This window comes from Haliotis asinina, chromosome 7 (assembly GCF_037392515.1).
Source record: "Haliotis asinina isolate JCU_RB_2024 chromosome 7, JCU_Hal_asi_v2, whole genome shotgun sequence".
Taxonomy (NCBI): domain Eukaryota; kingdom Metazoa; phylum Mollusca; class Gastropoda; order Lepetellida; family Haliotidae; genus Haliotis; species Haliotis asinina.
This window is the reverse complement of record NC_090286.1, coordinates 6,409,977-6,431,347: the sequence shown is the minus strand read 5'-3', so window position 1 is coordinate 6,431,347 and position 21,371 is coordinate 6,409,977. Positions and strand designations below refer to the sequence as shown.

Sequence of the window (21,371 nt, the reverse complement as noted above, 5' to 3'; positions counted from 1 at the left end):
GAGTACCCGGATGATATCCCAGAATTCGTGACTGGTTCGTGACCTCTGCTGCGCAGTCCGTAAGCGCAATTGATAGTTTAATTATAGACAGATCAACTGAGGTGAAGTCAATTGTACTTCATTACAAATGTATTATGAAAACAAATGAAACACTTTGAAGGTTAATCATCTGCCAGTGGTAGAAATGGTAAAAAAAACTATTAGGTCGGAAAAATAACGAAGCCAATGTACGTCTCTATATTTTGTCTCATAACCCTAATTAGTTTATTGTCATATTTGTATGATTCTGAAAATTAATAAAAGAACACACGATTTGCTTATACTCATAGTAAATTTCTAACATAACAGCAACATTTATACATTGTATAGATTGCCAATGTGGATCCTATTTCACATACATACGCGATCTAGTGTGTGTTTTCTGTCATAAAGATTCTGCTGAATGCTACAACAAATAAATTAAAACAAAATGCAAACAATGAACGTTAAACAGACTAATTTTATAGCAACAGTGTCAGGCTACTACCTTGTTCAGGAATGTATCCATCAATATCCACGTAAAAGAAATCGTATTCCATTCATCTGCAGCTGGTAAATAATCCTGCTCTGTGTCGCGTGTCTTACAACTGTCTCACTTGCGAAAAAGTAACACATCGTTTCACGTCTTTCGTTGGTGAAAACTAGATAAACCTCTCATTGGTCTCCCAAGATAGCACACCTGGCAACTAATTGTATGATGTCCACTATTCTAAGTAATTTAGTTGACCAATATTGAGCAATCAATCAATCAACGCAAGGGTGGTTAATTCTTTGAAGGGAGGATGTTGTTTTTGCACTCACTCTTTACGACAGGGTGTAGCCATCTACACACACTGCCTTTTGACAAATCCGCTAGAAGATAAAAGTAATTAATCAATCAGTGTGTTATCGGTTAATCCTTTGATCGATGTTTGTGTTTGTAACTCAGGTGATAAACCCTCTTGCATCACTTACATGCACATATTACATAACATACAATACATTTGCCATTACAGACCTTAGTTTATACTGTTGAGTATTTACTCCAGACAGGAGAAATGCCACATGGGAACCTTTGTTGAGTAACCGAAGTGGTGTTGCTACTAATTATACCTGTTATAAATTCATGAATTGACCATCAAGAGAATGATGACACGTGTAGGTTTACACCATCAAACGCGAGTTACAGCAAGGAAGATGTAATCTCTGTGTCGCATGCAGCCTGAAAACACTTATGGGCCGAAACTGTTTTGAGGATACCAACGGAATTTCGTTACATAAGGAATACACACAGGCATTTGGTGTGTACTTTGGTAAATAAGTGAAATAAGTTTTTTTTACGTAAGACAATTTTCAGATTTCTCTACCAAAGCCAAGGTCATTGTTTTTTTGTTTACGAATTCAAATAAATCAACTGTGCGTTTTATTATCATAAATAATAAACCATTGTAGCTACCATAGCTACCAAAATTTACGTATGCTATTTGCTATCACAGCTCAACCAACACTCAAAACTACCTAAATATAAAGCTTTGCAATCTTCCGTACTGAAACAAATGGCTTGCTACGTTCCTGTAGACATCATATTTTCATGTAACATGATTAAATATCGAGGTTAAAAACACAGAAATAGGATCAAATTGGATCAGTAAGTATACCATCCAAGCATCCGAAAAGAACTACACTGCTGGGATATATGGTTACGATCAGACAAGGAATACCATGGATGTTTTTAAACAAATGGCATGTGATGGGCATCCGGCCTCCTGACTGTTTAAGTGAAGAAATTTTGCTAATATGGACAGGAGCCCAGTTCCTTTGTCCGTCACGGTCGAAGGAGTGGGCGCTGACCAATTTGCGGTCTGCTTTCGTAATTAGACCGTTGGCGAGAAGCATTATTCGCTCCGCATCAGTGCCCCTTTAAGTTGTCATCCATTAAAACAATTGTCTTTACTGGAGTCAATACATCATCATTCACATGTATCATGATACTGAATTTAACAGGCTAATATAGTCAATTTTAAATGACCTGAATCCCACTTGCAAGGAGTGGAGGTGAACTGGTGCCGATCTGGTCAAGCCTAATCCAGGGGCAGATACAGCTTTTCAAGAAAGGGGTGCATGCTTCAGTTTCACACACGTTTCAGTGGTTATTTAACAAAATTTCAGGACAAAGGGAATGTGCACCCCCTCCTCTGGATCTGCTTATGTAGTCCCTCTTTAATAAGTTTGTGATGTGAACTCCACATCTGTCAAATATGTAATGCAAAGGTCACTGCATCATGTCAGTGACTGACTGTTTCTTTGTCACGTTCACACTTCCTGTTCATTAATGAATGTCGCATGCCAACATTCCAAATGTGGAACACGATGGCTGTCGACGATTGATGATAATCTTATAATCATGCTAACAAATACAATTGGTTGATTGACGGGTTTTGTAATTAGTTGATTACCCAGCTCCAGTGCAATGACAGATTGGTAGAATCCATAATTAACTGATGATTTGTATCAAATGTGTTTTAAAAAATCATGTTCTTGTTGATCAGGGAATAATTACACATTCCTAAATTATAAAATCTTCTTATGGACATGTTTCCAAAGGAATCGTGAGTTGAACTACAGCTATAATAGCAGTCTATTAAACATTATGAATTATTTGGTTTGAGTGAATCTATGCTAATTCCTAATGCCATGTTTGCAGAAACTGTTAAAAGTTCAATGGAATGTTGACTAATTTACTCTTGACAAGCCTATAAGGTTTTCTTCCTGTTCTTATGCAGAATAAAACTACAGGACAAAGTGTTTGGATGTGACAGCTATATATTTGTCATTTGAACAGTTAATCAATGTTCATTAATACAGAGTGTCTCTGAAATCATTGTCTCTGAAATCACATCACAAAATATATTGTGATACTGAATTACAGGATTGGTATCACAATACACCTCATGAAATCATAAGAAATAATGGACTCACTGAAATACAACTGAAAGTCTGAAATTTAGTAGATGCATCTGCAACTTCATTTTCCACCATGCTAACAGGTGGTGCTACACCATCACATGACCTTGCCCTCAGTGAAAATGATTCATGACCCACGTCTGTACCAATCCTGCAACAAATACATTTTGAGGGAAATACAGAATGTTTCACAAACACAAAGTATTGAATACAAATATTTATTTTTTAATTACTTAACATTTCAAGTCAAGGAATTAAAATAACAAACATGTCATTAATCAGGTTGAAACATTCCAGTGATATTTTCTGTAAATCAAAATACCCTAATGACACCGCTGTATGGACTGCCTCAGCAAAATGGCACAAGTTATGCTACAGCATGGGATATTTTACGTTTTTGTATCTCCCTTAGATAAACAAACTAGTTCCAAGCAAAAGCATTGTTGTTGTTGCAAGTATTTCATCTCAGTGACCAAAAATAATACATTGATTTCCTGAAGTTACACAGTTTGATTACTGAATGTGGGAGTGATTATTTGGAACACTACTCTTCCAAACTCAGAAATCTCATCTGTATTTGTCTCGGTTGTGTCAGTTTCTGTGTATTTGACACAGATCATGTGTCATCCTGATAGCTACACCTTCTGCCAATTACCTGTGACCAGCTGATGAAGATGGGTATCATAAATGTATGTCATAAACAGATCCTGAAAATATATATATACAGTCAAAAACCGTTGTCTCAATATTTACTGGAGCAGGGCCCCAATTTTTTAAGCTCTCTTAGCACTAAGATAGCCGTAAGTGCCATACATTAACATTAACCTACGACTATCTTAGTGCTAAGACAGCTTCGAAAATCTGGGCCAGGAAAAAATATCGACTGAACGAATATCAACACATTTCAGTTTGGCATATCATCACATACCAACATGACAGAAAACAGTAGATTGCATGTCTGTTATTTATTTGTCCCCACTGTGATCACAAATACACATGGTAATCTTGATATTATGGAATATGAAAAATTTCAGGAACACTGCTGTTCATGAGAGAACACAATACTTTTAGCTAACTGAGTTGGCCAAAGGTCAAGACTTGTCACTTGCCATTGTTATGTCTATGACATGCTCACTTTGGAGGGACAACTAGAGGTGCTATAGCTTTTTCTTCTTTTGGTGACGACATCTTGATCTGATCATAAGATTTTAGTATTTTGAAATATTGACTAAATATCCATGTGAGCTATACTGCATTTTCATTCAAAGGTAAATTTATGTACTTCAAGTCTTCAAGCTTAAGAACAGGTTGGTTTCCCAGTAACTAACAGTTACTGAATACTGGTCAGGGATTACCACAGCGAGTGACTGCACACCGAGACATGGGATATTATATACAGGTACAGGCATGTTACAAACTTTCATTATCTTGGGGTTTTTTCTGACTCTTTTTATTTTTTGTGTATTTCAGATTTTGACCAATAAGACAAAAAAAATTGTATCAGAATAGTTTCTGTATATTTTCAGAGTTGTGAAATTAGAACCAAACCCTTCAATGATTAAAATTCCTTTATCAAACATTAATTGATGAAGTAATGTGTTTGTATTAGACATATTTCACTGTTCAGAAACAAATGGATTGATCTCCCTGTCTCCCTCAATGTTGTATATGCTGTCTCTGTCCATTGCAAATGTCAAATAGACACCAGAGCTTTTGTAGAAACAAACTCAAACCTAATTATTCCCATGCTATGTACAAATACCACTCTAATTGCACTGAAACAGTTTAAGTACTCTTCTCTTTGATCCAAGTTTGTGGAAAATCAAGTAGGCAAATACAAAGGGTAACTGACCCAGGACTGAGGTTTATTTAGGCATTGGCAAGCTGTTCTGAAAACCATAAATATGCTATAATATAATCTTGGCTAAAAGTGTGTCATTGCATTTGATGTGTAAAACATTTGCACCAGAGAGAATGCACCAGACAGCATGGTAACAGTGAAGTATTTAATTGCACATGTCTTGGGTTTAACTTTGCATAGTGTGAAATCAGAGTTATCTCCCTTTTACCATATTTCCCTGTAGACTTGTTACCCATTGGCCTGATAGAACAAAGAAGCATTGTAAACCAATATACCGGTACTCAAAATTGGTTTGTGTTGTTGACAGTCATTTTACAAATAAGTATTGGTAACTTAAAGTAGATCTGAATGGTGACATGCTTCAACAAAATTTATCCTCTGGAGCATGTTTAGATCAGTCATGAAAAATATGGATATACAGTATGGTTCAAAATTATTGAGAATAGCTAAAGCATTTCATATTATTAAACGACAACAAATCAGATAAAATTGAATGTATTGTGAAAGTGAACTGACCTTTTCATATTGTGTAGGTAACAATTTAATATTTTATCAAGTCTCCTTGAGCTTCACGGCACAGTCTAAGACGGGTAGGCATACTTCCTATCAGAGAGGTTAGTGTCTCGTGAGTTATGCTGTCCCAGTATCGGACCACTTCTCTCTTCATGTCTTCAATTTTTGTCAACCCATTCTGATTCACACATTCCTTCATCATCCCCCAAATGTTCTCAATGGGATTTAAGTCAGGACTATATGCAGGAAATGGTAATGCAGTCACATTTTTCTCCTGAAACCATTGCTTGGCATGTTTTGCGGTGTGTTTAGGATCATTATCTTGCTGCAAAATCCAGTCATTTCCATAAAACACATGTGCACTTGGAAGGAGAAAATTATCTAATATGTTAGTGTAGCGTTGACTTGTCAGATTTCCCTCAAACACACACTGCGGGGTCGTTCTTAATAAGGATATCCCTCCCCATACATGAAACTTTGGGCTGTATTTAGGTCGTCGATACAACGGTGCTGACGCAGACTTTGTCCATATTTTCACATTATTGGGATATACCCATATTGAGCTTTCATCAGTAAAAATCACATTTTCCCAGTCAAAGTTTTCATGTGCCAAACACCACTCAACACGCCTGTCTTTATGTTTTTGTTTCATGAGAGGAGAAGGAATTCCAGTCTTTTTCTCCCATCCAAGATCAATCAAATTTCTTCTAACTGTAGATTTTGATACAACTGTTGATCCCCTTTCTATCATTTCATACCTGATGTTGGAGATGCTTGCCCTTTGCTTTTTAGACGCTAAAATTCCCAGCCGGACGCGATCTGAGAAGTCCAATTTTCTGGGTCTCCCTGCTCCTTTCTGGTGCCCAAAATCCTTTCCCTCTTTAAAATTCTTCCTAATCCTATACACAGTAGAAAGAGGAGTTCCTGTTCTCTCTGCCAATGTATTTACATCATCAATTCCTTGATTACACAACTCAAAAATCAACCTTCTTTTATCTTCAGCAGACATTGTTGACAGTGCTGAGGAAAATGACGTCTGCTACAAATTCAGGGGAGGTAACTCTAATTGTACTATACTCAGTAGGCCAAGATGAGTTATCTCCCTTATACCATTACTTAGTTTTAAGTATCAGTGAATCAGTTGAGGTGTTAGGATAGCTCAAAGTAAGAAGAAGAATTCTCAATAATTATGAACCAGACTATATATACTCTAGTGGAAGATCACGTAAATAACTATGATTAATTTTACCAGAATGTACTGGTTTAAGAAATGTTAATTGGCATCCCTCACTTTGAAGACACTGATCCCTCATGTGTGACTTTTTGAGGAAACACTGCAGTGATACATATTATGTGTCCACATCTGGTGATATGTTTTCATAGTGGTGATGATGATGATGATGATGATGATGATGATGACATAAGAAGAATAATACCAATCAGTAAGATTTATTGTTTATTTTCTCTCAGTTGCCCCATAAGACGCATGAAAAGATGTGTGTGTAATCAGAGACTTTATGTTGTATTTGTTTATTATATAGTCTCTGGTGTAATACATTCCCTAGGAATTATGCATGTTAAGGTTTGTTTGTGTGTTGTTGTGGCCATGGTTTGTTGTTTAACACTGGACTCAGCAATATTCCAGCTACATGGCCATGGTGTCTAAATAATCGTGTCTGGACCAGACAGTCCAGTAATAAACAGCATGAGCATCTATCTATGCAAACTGGTTTCAATGACATGTCAACCAAGTCAGCAAGTCTGACCACCTGATCCCAATAGTCACCTGTATCTTTAAGAGTATATCAATTAAGGAACCCTGTTCACTGATAACAAGGTCCATGTTTTCTGAAACACAGATATGTAATGGTTTGGCCTATGGTGACCAGTTGATGTAGACTGACTCTATCTGCATCAAATTCCTTTCTAGTTTAACAAGTAGGTAACCCACATGCTTACTTACAAAGTGTTTCTACTCACACAGCGCTCTTTTTGAGCCAGTGAACTTAAAGCCACAAGATATCACGCTTACTGGATATTGATAGTTTTCTTTAGTGTGTGTCTGAGGGGTTTACAGGTTATGGGTTTGGTAGACATTGTTTATAGGGTAATACAGCTTAGCAGGTTTTTTTCTGTTCCTGTACTGGACATAGTGTGTAACATATTTTTCTTTACCTCTCATATTGTTTGGGCATCGTCGTTGTCATCATCATCATCATCATCATCATCATCATCTAACTGCTGTTTGTGACCCTACCTCCTCAGGCTGCCTAAGTTGTCACTTGCCCACTGCTTAAGTCCAGGTAATATTTGTCAATTCTAGACAAAAGTTCTACTGATATCAGTCTATAGAATATAACTGGAAATGATGCTAACAGTAGGTTATGAAGTGAACACAAGTCAGATCAGTGTTGTTATTGTTGATAGAGGCAGCTGTATCTTTGTATCCATCCCTGACAAACTTAGTTATTGTGTAGATATATCATGTGTCAAGACAAAAGAAATTCTGTCTACACTCCATGAAGTAAATATGAACTGATCTATTAACTGTTCAGCATTTAATTGCCTGTCATCTTAATTACCATGGTAACAATGTAACATTTTCTATGGCTGTGAATTATTAACTTAGTGTTAACAAATTTGATACACTTTTTGCATGAAAAATTTATAATATGCCAATATTGATGTACAATGACGTCAGTAGCATTTGAGCTGAAGGCAAAAATTGCTGTCGGTTTCCCATCTTACCTGCATTAGCATGTTTAAGGGATACTCTAACACCACATTTCCGTAAACGTTTTAGGTGCTGGAATTCATTGTGCATTGTCACCACCCTGCTTCCTGTCAGGAAGAAAATTTCCTTTTCTGTTGCTTGATTTGTCAACATGACACTGTAGGCTTCACCCAGTTTTAAATTTCTATGACGTGCCACTTTTGGATTTCATCACATGGTTCTGTTTATCGCTTCAACTGAGAGGCTGTGATGTGACGCAAAGCTACACTTAACTCTACTACATGCATTAATGCACACACCTGCAACAAAACAGTCCATTGATACGTCATCACAGCCTTCTAAGTAGAGCACAATGGTCCCATTGTTGTCATGCTTTGGCTATTGACTAACATCAACAGGTGGTATGTAACTTGTAAAGCCAACAGCTGATCATATGGCATATAAATCCATAGCTGTTACTCACTTGGAAACAGTAATTTATCTTGATCAGGGAAAAACAGCATCAATGCTGTAATCATGGTGATAGACAGTGCAGTATTAAGTAAGTCCAGACCAATTTTATTTCTTGTTTTATGGATTTTTGTCCTCAGAAAGCCCCAAGGCAGGAGGTGAAAGAAATAAAAATAAAATCACCAATCAACATGATCAAAGTAATATTCCATTTAAGTACTCAAAGTATTTTACTTTTTGCAATTTATGAAGTGTATATGTGGCAAAAAAACAATCTTTAAAAAAGATTTTCTTTTTAGTTTACATTTTTGGCCAATAAAACGAAAGGATTTTATTTTTGAGAGGGAAAATATACTGTTTTGTTTTCTTATTCTAGGAAAAATATGGCAGGCAAATTCATAAAACAAGAAATGACATTGGTCTGGCCTAAACAACTAATGCAGTGAATGATTAATCATGTTTTTAGTAATTGAAGAACTAAGTATTTCTGTCATTAGTTTTAGGAAAGGATTATTTTTGTACATGAGTTTTCAAGGAGGGAGAGTGAGTGAGTGAGTATGGTTTTATGCTGCTTTCAGCAATAGTCCAGCAATGTGGTGAAGGACACCAGAAATGGTGTTGCTCATCATGCCAAAGAGCTGGGTTTGATTCCATTTGTAAATACATAGCATGAAGCGAATTTCTGGTGTCCCTCGCTGTGAGATTGTGCTGGAATATAAACCATACTCTCTTACTGACTGTCGCAGCCGCTAGATGGCTGCTGTAATCCCATACAAACGCTGTATGTTATGTACTACCCATCAAAAGTTTAGACTCACTTGTCTAAATGTAACCACTTACATCAGGCATGTGTTCTAAACTAGATTTAGCTAAATATTTCATATTGTTTAAAGGGATTGTTACCCACATGAACTGATGTTTTGTAAAACAAATTGATAATGTTGAAAAGATTATTGTTGTGATTTCAATAAATGTTGAAAATAAATGTAAATAAGCAAAATCTGAACATAACTTTGCACCCAAATGCAGCTATTCACATGCATGCTATTTGTACTTGCTTTTCAGTAATTAGATGCATAATCATCATGCAATTCATCTGCTTATGGTTTGCAGTTGGTTTCCCAAGAGTTAGTGGACAAATTCTTCTTCAGTGTAACCAGATATATTTGCATAACATATTTTCAATGCTGTAAGGAAGTCCAAACTTTTGATGGGTATTTTATAATAGAATATATTTTAAACGCATTTTGTTGTGAGATACATTATCAGTTAATGCAGTCTTGTCAAGCAAAGACTTGGCTCAGTTCGTCACATTGGTTAAATGTGTGAAGCCTGTTTCACTAGCATTCACTGCACATCAACTGATACCAATTTCCTGGTTAGAACTAAAGGTTTTGTATTGATGACATGCTCCATTTGTAAACCTACTCATCATTTACCTGAATAAGGCTTTATATATTGATCATGCTGTAAGAACTCAATATATATTGATTAGGATTTCTATTCTAGGCAGTTGTTTCCCAGTCCCCTGCCATTGGTCAGCCCCTGGGTAGTTGGGGAGAGTAGGTCCCCCACGCCGAAACAGGGCCCTTCACTAGTCCCTTGCACTGTTTGTTGAAGGACCTCAAGTTTTATCTACAAGTCAGTCAATCACATATTGATACCGGGCTGGCCTGTTTTGTTAGTACAGTCATAAAGTGCCACCAGGAAACGTGCTAACAAAACAATTTATTACGGTTTCATATGGGACGTGAATGGCCGATCACTCATCCCTCAGCTGTGTGCCTTGGGACTTAGATAGCCGAAGTGCTGTACCGTTGACAGGGAGAGTGGACCCGATTGTCACAGAACTTAGATCACCGTCACTCTTTACTTAACGTTTCTGTAAACTGTAAATATCCTTGATAAATAGTCTGTTTTGATCATGACTGCACCACATGCAACTTGAGCACAGGATGCTGTGGATTAAGAAATTCCCTTCAATGTAAGTATATAGCTTTCAGTCTTCAATATTCATGGCTAATCGATAACAGCTTCATGACCTGGTGCCTATTGTTGCTTTGTTCTTGATATTGTAATCAATACCATAAGTTCAAAGTAGACTTATCGTTGAGGAATGAGTTTTTTCTCTTTGTGTTTGATAGATAGACATAAATATATTCGAACTTTGAAACTAAGAGTGCAGTATATCAGGATCTTAAACATTTTTGTGGGACAACATATTAAACTGTGTTTAATGTCCCCTTAGCGTAAGATGTATTGTTAAAACTGTCAGCTGTCAAAATGTAAATTGTATAACACAAACAGTCTCAGAAGTTTTTAAACAATTTATGAAATTTTACATGTATCCATCACCATTATGAAATAATGCTACCAAGCTTCACTGGCCATGAATGAAGTCTGCAAAGATACAGCATTGTATTTTAAGCCAAGTGGGATTTGTTCCGATTTTATTACAGGTTGCATATTGTAGATCAGACTTTTATGTATGCAGGATGTGTGTCATGAAAGCACTGCATATCAGTACAAATAAGGCCTGTGTATATTTGAAACTGAGGTTCAATTTTACAACTGCATGTGTTTATCTGATTGTTTAATTGACATACAAACATAAAGATTTTTCCTGTATTCTTGAAGATTTTGGATACCAATTGGGATTCAACCCAACAAAAGAACTAGAACTACTCTGCTAAGAAAGTATAATCCCAAATCTAACCTATTTCACACGTGGTTAAAGCGTTTGCTTTACACACAAGCCCCAGGGCCTATTTCCCATGTGGCCAGAACGTGAAGCAAATCTGGTTCCCTCCATGATATTGCTGGAAGATTGCTCACAGAGCAATAAAAACCAACTCATTCACCAAACTGTGCTTAATATCTATAAATTTAATAGCTCCCCCCCCCCCCCAATATGAGCCGTAAAGTGTTAATTTGATGTGCTAGTTGTCAGGTGATATATGTGCCAGATGTAATAGAACGCTCACTAACCTCTTTTATTTTAGTAGTAAAGTTTATTTAAAAATGTGTAATGTCAGAAAAAGAATTCCAATGAACAGCACAGCAAAATAAAATGTCATAAAGCTGAAGTTACTGTATTAGAATCTCACGAAGATAAGGTGCCTTAATTTCCATTACTTCGCTCCTAGGGCTAAAATCAGATTAGCGTCTTCATAAGTGTTTATTGTCGACATCCCTGGAAGATGTCAGGTTTATGTCAGCTGAACTCCAGATACATATATGAACTTCTTTGTGGTGGTTCTCAAAGAATATTCAAGTTTTGAATTTAAAAATTTACATTAGAAAGTGCTTATTATTCCATGTTTTATTTCCAGGTTGATACATAAAGTAGGTTTATGCAAGCTGTCTCGCACGGAGTGAATTATTGGGCTGCATGTTGCTGACTGCTGTTGCACACGCTACTCTTAGTTTAACATTGGAATGACCCTTTAACATATTGAGGTCAGCGTGCTATTTTACTAATGTCAAGAATTGATGGAAATTATTTGAGTTGTAATGGTACAAATGTGGAAAATTAATGAATTGTTAAAACTTTGTTTTGTGATAATTTATTTATTAGAAATGATTTTATTAGGATTGTGTGTGTATAGTGAAAATTTAGAATAGTGTTGCAGCATTTATCAGGGTGCAGTTTCATTTTCAATTTACTACAAGGTTGTTGCAGATGTGACAGAAAAAGAATTGTTGGTCTACATGTTGAAAATAATCATGTTTTGTGTTAATTGTATGGAAATTGTTCGAAAATATTTATCTGCAGTGTGAAAATTTAGGAGACTAACGTTCTGTGTTGGAAAATGAGAGGTATATGATGAGAATATTATAGCACTAAAAACATTTCTCCCAAGTCCCATGCCACACTATAAAATTTAGAGCTGTTATGATTTTGTAGGATACACCTCTCATTTTCCAACACAATGTGTTTGCCTCCTAAATATCATTGGCTTTCTTTGCTGATAAGTGTTACTGGTTAAATGGATGTTTTTGTCAGATAGTGTTGGTCAGCAAGTGGTTATGATCTATGGTATATGAATGATAAAGAAGGTGTAACTTGGTGACTTCAATTGCAGGCCATTATCAATAATGTAGAATAGTGCTCTTAATACTGATGTCAAAATTTGTAGTCCACACTTGGTTATTTACAAACCAATATAATATGGCTAGCATATTGCTGTCTGTATCGTTGAACAAGACAGAAAGGAAAAGTTCTCTGTTTCTTGGTAGATTTTGTTCTATAGCCGATTGAACATGTTCAACTTTTGGTCATGAGTCTGCCAGTGGTTAGGTTGATCTTTAACTGCTTGATTGGCACTGAACCTGAAAGTGTGCCATTTGATGACTTGAATCAGAAATACTCAGACTGCAGTCTGATCTCAGCATAGTAACTTAATATCCCTGATGAAGTATCTAGGAAAAAAAAGATATGCATTAAACTGACAAGTGCCCCAGATTTGGTTTCAGCGATTCAAATATGGCATCATTCTTAGTTGACATTAGTGTTGTTATATGGACTTTTCGTGGTCGGTGACTTTAGACACTAGTCTGAAGCCCGAGTCAAGGAAAATTCTGTGTGGTCTAGTGAGCTCTGATGACAGTGGTGTAAACTATATATAGCAGTAAATTCTACCAAAACTGATGCGAAGTAGTTAAGTAGCAGAGATTGAAACATTTTTACACTGACTGTTGTTGACTTAGCTTTCAGGACTAGACAAAGTCTTCTAGACTTGGGCGTGGACTAGAAGCCAAACTGACAGATTAATAGGAAACTTCAGAAGTGACTTTCTGTCGAAGAATGTTGCCACTGGTGAATACTCAGTGCCTTTTAGGAGGTAGACAAATGTAACGTTATATTTGGGATTAGACATTCCTTGTGAAGTACAGGTTCTAGTACTGCTAGAGGTTGTGTGTCATGTAGGATTTGAACCCACAATCTTAGAGTGATACACAAAATTGTTAAGAAACAAACCACAGCATTTTGTATGCTGGTGATTAAGTGCCTGACCCTCAGAGCGTGGTTTTGAATCCCGGATAGGGCTCATCCCCACAAAATATTATTTGTAATTCCAAATATAGCATATATTTTGTTGCCATGGTGACAAATGCTGTCAAAATTCATGAAAAAGCTATATCTGCTCACCTGGTTGATACAGAGAGTAGTTGCTTGATGTCATGCTGCTACAGTGTGTACTCCATTTTATCATCGTACTGATTGTATACATTTCATAACTCCCAGTGTGATAACAATACCTAGTGTTATTACAGCTGGTTATCATGTAACATAACCACCATGTCCCCTGCTTTGCTTAAGCTGATAATATTCAAGGATTATGTTCTCTGGACTGAGAACGCCAAGTGATCATGAACGCCACTGACTGACTACCTGTGGCGATTGTTATGGAATACAATAGTCTAGGTATGAGTTAATTATGCGCTCAAAGGGGGAATTCCTTACTGGTTTGTTGGGAGTGTTTTATTGCAGTACGTGTCCGTGTTCTTACTAGAATGACCCCAGCAGCTTGACTGACCAACCCATTTGTTTGCTTTTTGTCCTGAACTAATGACTTGCTTAATTAAGACTTGGAGATAGCTTGCAATGGATGCCTTCCATTTACAAGTAGCAAAGGTCCGGTCTCTTAACCCGAAATCACCCAGAATGAGGTACCCTGATCTCTCAAGATTATGCAAACGATGTCGGTAAGGGATGTTTATTTTAGTTTTGTGTTTTTTGTGTTTTAGTTTGACATGGAAACTGTCTACAAGGAGTATTTTGTAAGTGAATGCCATATTGTTTTTTTATTCATGTATCATTTATATCAACTTGTGTGATATACAGGTCTTGTCTGTGATCTAGCTGGCAATGTGTTGAAGGCACATAAAGGGCAACTTAGCATGTGTTATATGGTATGTGGATTAGCATTGTGTCGACATGCTCAAATAGGATTATTTGATATTTTATCCTGAAGATATTGAGTATAGGACTATATTACTTAGGTGACATTGTTTGCAGTTTACGGATTCGATAGACTTTTGTAGAATGCATCAGTCAAATAGTTATAAAAATGTGAAATGTAAATTTTGTTTGAGAAATTTGTTCTTTGGAGACTTAAAATTGAAAGCTTAAAAAATGTCTACTTTTTCTATTAACTTTGTATACTTTCTAAATAATAATGTAGGAACTGCATAATGTGGCTCACCCCTGCTATCTTCTGTAGAGAGTCATCTTGGAAGCAAGTCTGTGTATATGTATGGATATGTATGTGCCACATATATACTAAATACATCTTACTTTTACCAGTGTCAGCATTTATTATTTTCTCCACTTCTCACACAACTTTATGCAAAGTAAACTAAAAAACTAGAATAGTAATAGAAACATATTTTCCTAAGTGAGTGTTTGGTCTTATTGGAAAACATATTTTGTCTCAAAATCATGTGTACATTAGTCTTTGTTTAATCCCAAATATCCATATATGAGTTAGCGGACAAAACAATCAGTCAACTTTTGAACTTTGAAATAAAACTTTGACTAATATTGTGGGCATGGTATTAGGTTCTCCTGCTGGCTCAGCTCCTGAAATTCACATTTATGTTATTTTTCAGTTTGATTAGGACTAGATAGAAACACTCTTTAATTCTTTCAGTTCATAAAAGCTGAACCACTACTTTCCAATTTAAGCTGGTTCATACTGATGTATTTGAAACTTATGTCAATGTGTTTGCCTTGTTTTGACAAATCAGATCTTTTCAAGTCAATGCTCCAAGTAGTATTGGACCGGTGTTTGAACCTCACTGTCTTTTACGTCTTAAACTCAAAAGTGGCATTCTTGAGAGTGGCTTAAGTGAGCCAGTGTTTGTTGACAAACATTCAGTTGTGTTCAGATGGCCGTGTAACTCCACGTGACATTTCGTCTTGTGTCCAGTAAGTCAAGTCAGGCTGCTAATCCATGACCTCCACCTTCAGGAGGCCATTAACAGCTAGCCTCCCTACATGTCTTGTCCCTAACGACATCCCTCATCCACCATCATCGGTATCTACATGTAGGCATGTTGTGGTGTAATCTGTGTGCAGGCCAGATGGTCAGGTCGCGTGGTCACCTACTTCACATCTCACGTTCATCTTACAGTTCATCTTGTGGCAAGGGATGCTGAGTCTTGGATCTTGACATGTTTGTCATCCTCTTGGAAATCACCATTTGGATTTAACAGAGATCAAACAGTTTTTTTACAGCAATTTAATGTTGAAGTATTTTTTTTACAGTCTGTAGAAATACTCGTGATTGAGTGAAAAGAAACTGCAGATTTTAGTCTGTGTGAAAAACTTCTTAATCTACTACTGAAATTGTCTGTAAACAGATTTTTCTGTAGTTTTAGGGATGATATGTTATTGCGTGAACATACCGGTCTCAACAAAAATATGTTATACTTTGTTTTAGATTAGTTCCTGAAACTGAGTTTTTGTGCTTGATGATGATAATTTTAACAGATCTTGCAGGTTTGCTAAGATAGGCTACTAAGGCTAGTTGGATTGTTAGACTGAAGATGTGGGTTTGATTCCCAAATTGTTTTTTCAGTAATACTAGTTGAAACAAATTTTTGTCTTTGGTCATCTGTGGAATATAGCTGTTTTGCCAATAAGATGTATGTTGTATTTAATCATTCACAGTTGCAGGGAATCTCCCGTATCTTTTTTGTCTAGCTTCCTCATGTTGACAGGTTAGTCTGCAAAGCAGATGGTTCCTGGTTTTATTGTATTCTCACAAATAATTATTCCATTGCCTTTACAGGATGACCCTTGAGGAGGAGGAGGACCCCCCAGGACGAGCCCTGCCCCCTGAATCTGACCCCCCTGTCCTCATCAAGCCAATGATTCACCCGTGTGTGGACCCCCCACTCTGTGAGTCCTGCCATCGACAAGAGTTATCTTTCTTTGATCCCGGTTGTCCAGGATGCCGGGAAATATTGCTCAATCCAAATACGTCCGCACCAGAAATTTTTGCCGTCCTCCGCCAGTGGACACCCCAAACACAACAAAACCTGGAGCTGCTTGTGGATGAGGTAAGCCACTCCTGCAATAACTCAAAATCCCAAATGCCTGTAATTTTTAGCCATACATGTGCAGGGACTGGTTTATTACTCATTCAGATGAGCCAGTGGGTATTCGTCACATTTTACTGCACTTGACGTGTTCTAAGTTTTAGTTTGGATATTTGGGAAAAGGAACTTTCATCCCACATAACAAGAAATGACCAGTCCCTAAGTAGGTCAGCATGGGTAATGAAGGTTTTCTCATTTAGGGTAGATTGTTGGGCTACCTTAATGATTAAAACCTTCATTTGTAACGCTGAAGACCCAGGTTCGATTGTGCGTGGATAGTGTTCTGGTGTCCCCAGCCATGATATTGCCGAAATATTGCTGAAACTAAAAAAGTGTCATTAAGCCATCCTCACCAATTCCTCGAGATTCGATTCTCAACATGGGTGCAATGTTTGAAAACCATTTCTGGCGTTCCTCTGTGTGAAATTGCTGGAATATTGCAAAAAGCAGCATAAAACCCTACTAAGTCACCAATCCACTATTACTTTACGAATGCTGTACAGTTAAAGAGTACATTTTAATTGTTTTTGTTGCCATGTAATTTAATAACATGTTTCAAGGAAACATTGCAGGAGGCTGTCATATTAAATATTCAGTTTCAGTGTGTAGTTCATTTCCATTCATGAGCTGGCCTTGACAAGTTAGTGAAGAGTGACTGAGTTATTGAGATAAATCCCCCCAAAAAGGTGGTGAAATGCCCAGGATATTTAAACAATAGGGCTGCAATGATTCACCCAGACCTCAATATGTTTTGAGTTTTGATACTGGACCCTTGATTTAATCATTTTCGATTCAATTTTTCATACAAGTAATAACATAGATTTCATTTAACGCTCAGATTCGGCTGTTATTTTTGCATGAAATCCATTGTCAACTTAGCGATATCTACCAACAACAATTCTCTTTGGAAATTGGCCCAGTGTCCAATCACATTTCACTTTATTTCTCAGAGCTTCTCGAGCTGGAGTTAAAATTACATTATGGCATGTGGAAATAATTTAAATAGGTATTCAAATACAGAATCAAATTAGTGATAATGTTTATCAAAACTCGTAAGTAAGAAGTCAGATTCAGTTTTCAAGATATGGAATCGAATCATTGCAGTCCTATTAAATATCACAATGGAAATTTCATAAAAAGGAAAAACTGTATTTATTGCACTTACATTTTTAAAATTAATTTTCCTACAAACAATTGAATAAGATTTTAATTTTTCAGATAACTAAACGTGGAGCCAATATCAATGATCGTGATGGCTTAACAGACATGACACTACTTCATTATGCAAGCAAAGCAGGGGCTGCTGGGATAGGTGACCCTGAACTTGCAGCCAAGGTCGTGAGTTCCTTACTGTCTCAAGGTGCTGATGTCAACATCCGATGTCGGTGGACGAACATGACAGCGCTACACTATGCGGCCTACTTCGATGTGGTGCCAGTTATTAAAGTATTATTAAAAGCTACTAAGGCATTAGGTTAGTGTGATCTCCTTCATTTTAGGGGGCTCTCACTGTCCTCCATTTTATGTTGTCATGATCTGTATATTGACATGAGAGTGATGAAGAAGCCTAGTGATTAATCGCTCAATCAACCACCGAAATTCTATGGTTCTGTTTTCCACAGAATTGTATTGTGTGAATCCTGATTTTGGTGTTCCAGTTCGAGTATTGCTAAATAATATTCTCAGTCAATAAAATATTCAATTCGCTAAAAGTTCATAACCATTGCTTGTATTTAAGATAGGCCCTTGAGATTTAAACAGTAAAACTCTCTAATGAGAGAAAAGTTCTTTTTTAGAATTAACAAGCGCAGTGTAACAGTGTGATATGGTCCACTGTTCAGAAAGGCTTACTCATCTGCCATGGGTTTTAAAGAAACTTGTTTTGGGGGAAACAATGTATATTTTTCGTTGTACACCTTTTGTTCAAATTATTATTTTTTGAGATTTCAAAAGTCTTCTTTTGTCATCTTCTCAGAATATCCTGATGTACATTTATTTCAGACATAGACAGCACATGTTCCGAGTTTGAACATGGCACAGCACTACACATAGCTGCATCCAACCTTGCTCATGAAGCCGTGAAGGTCCTCCTGCATAATGGGGCCGACCCCCAACTCAAGGATGACCTTGGAAACATGCCACAAGGTGAGGAGAAAATGTTACACATCAGACCTGTACAGAGATATAGCATAGGAAAATCACAACTAGGTTATGTCAAACTGGACACTTCTAATAATAAGTATTGAGATTTCCAGAGTAGAGTTTGTGCCATCACTAGGTTCCTGTAAAGTTAGCAGCTGGATACAACTCATGCATGGCGTGATAAACTTTCGTAAGGGACTGTTCATAATTTATGGCTAGTGTGTGTGTGTGTAAGGGGGGATGTGTATGTGTGGCTGTGAGTGTGGGTGAAAGGGGGTGTATGTGGGTATGGGTGTTTTTTTCTGGAGTTGCATGTACGATGTGTCTGTTAGGTCGGAAAGGGAGGCTCCTGATGTGTCAGACGCACAAAATCAATAAACCCCCATCCAGAACGTGTGTGCAAAATTGTTAAATCCTAACCTCCCAGAACAAAATGGGTGATCCCCATTAAAATCAACAAATCACCACCACCACCACCCACCACCAGCCATAAATTATTAACGGTCCCTTCCCATGATTCATTTGTGGAAAATGCAATAAATTTGACTTGAATGATTCAGAAAATATTGTTCAACCCCATGTCTACCAGTGGCACTCTCAGTCATTTCCTTAACATGAATGTCTCCATTTTGAATGAAGGTGGACATAACAGGAAATCCCATTTTGGATCATTATGTAGTTTGTGTTTTAGTTTATTGGTTTAGTATATTTTAGTCCAGAACTAGTGACATTGATTATCCAGCATCTAATATCATCATGGACCCATTCACTACCTCAGCTTTCTGTTGATGCTGGTTTATATTACACTTTGCTAAAACAGATATTCAGTCAAATTACACTCGATGTAAAAATGTCATGGTATCAACTTTTCCATACATATTGTAGCAAATAACACAAATTGTCTTGTAGCAGTTTATGTTAAGATTTTACTGCTCTAAATATGCCTTATGATTCAATTAAATATGCAGAAAGCATGAGTGTATGAAACTGATTTTTAATTTTGGTCCATGGTGAACTTATGCTAAAGGGATTTGCACTTTAGTGATAAGAGAGATTGCACTAAAGACAGCAGTTCCAAAACGAGGCTATGGTAGTGAATGTGTTCTGACTGCTGATCGGATAGAATGGAGGAGCTACATTACTGTGGCTAATCCTTCAGATTGTGTCCCGGATCCTGCTGGTTTCAACCAGGACACGGACATGGCCAAACTAGTCAACAAGATCAAGAAAACACTCCAGGAGGCGGCACCACCATCCCCGAAACAGCCACCTCCCAACTATGACCTTGTCCAGAGTAAGGTTACCCTCCAAGCACTAGGACTCCGTCTCGGTGACAAGGTTCTTGTTGGAGGCTGCAAGGTCAGTGTCTCTCCAGGCAGAAGTAGGGAATACGTACAGTGGAAGCTGTCTAAACCAGCACTTTTCAGGACTGAAGAAACAATCCAGTTTAGGCAATGTGCCGGATTGTAGAGCTGGTGATAAATGTACAAGCCACGGACATTACCGAGATTATATGCCAGTGTTGACAACTTGCCGGATTGGACAGATGCTGGTTTAGACAGGTTTCACTGTATATGTTTCAACTGTGATGGTGTGTAGTTTGTGTGGTCCTGTGGATAGAATCCAGGTCACAAATCAGTTAAAGTTAGCAACACTGGATGGGCCGACCATGTTACTAACCTCACAATGAAGAATGTGTGATACATATGGTCTCACCTTAGGCAAATGAGTTTGTTCAAAATTGATTGGGTTCACCCAGCAGAAAATGGGTACCCAGTGGGATAAGTAATGACTATTAATCTTCTAGCAGATAACAGGCAGCATTGATTATCTGTGGTAATAAATATCCATGCCAGTGGGGTGGGATGTGTGGGCGGGGATCAAGCTGGATCAACAGACACTCATGTACACATTATCTGGTTGTAGACTGGCACACTCCAGTACTGTGGACCGGCAGAGTTTGCAACAGGGGTGTGGGCAGGGATCGAGCTGGATGAACCTGCTGGCAAGAATGATGGCAGTGTCGGAGGAATTTCATACTTCAAGTGTCCACCCAACTACGGTAAGATCACTTGACACTGTGCATCAATTTGTCTTTTTGTTTATTAATCAATAAGAGATTTGAAAATATATTTTACTGCATGTATTGTGATATATATTGCAATATAGCGAAGCTGATAGCGATTGACACTGATTGTACACATAGATACATGTAGATACAACAGGTATATCCTGCGCTCATTGCTGTTTTTGATCACGGAATTTGTTTTCTTTGCAGGAATCTTTGCTCCCGTCAGTAAAGTTACGAAGCCTGGCCAAGTTCTGGCTTCAAGGGTATCACCAGGCTCCCCAAGCAGAACACCTATCAAACCAGCCACAGTCAAGGTCAATCACGTGACAGCAAGGGTTGATACAGGTACGTATTACATAGGACACAGTATCTTACTGTGATGACTTTGGGGGTTATCTTGTGAACAGCTGTTCATTCCATTCTAAACACCTAATTTATAATAGGTCAGCAGAACTCTGTTGTGGATCAGAAGATGAGCAGTGTTCAGAATAGCTGTCAGCCTGCCTGCC

The 21,371-nt window shown here is 37.4% G+C and overlaps 1 protein-coding gene across 2 annotated transcripts in view; it reads left to right on the top strand.

The window, feature by feature from the left end:
- The window catches only part of LOC137290237 (CAP-Gly domain-containing linker protein 3-like), a 52,743-nt gene that overhangs the window by 6,372 nt on the left and 25,000 nt on the right, over positions 1-21,371 (top strand). For both annotated transcript variants that reach the window (XM_067820994.1, XM_067820993.1), the window contains exons 2-7: positions 16,340-16,610; positions 17,868-18,123; positions 18,651-18,794; positions 19,951-20,150; positions 20,718-20,853; positions 21,070-21,207. In XM_067820994.1, the coding sequence (XP_067677095.1) occupies positions 16,341-16,610; positions 17,868-18,123; positions 18,651-18,794; positions 19,951-20,150; positions 20,718-20,853; positions 21,070-21,207 (1,144 nt within the window). In that variant the 5' untranslated portion in view covers position 16,340. The remainder of the gene's footprint in view (positions 1-16,339; positions 16,611-17,867; positions 18,124-18,650; positions 18,795-19,950; positions 20,151-20,717; positions 20,854-21,069; positions 21,208-21,371) is intronic.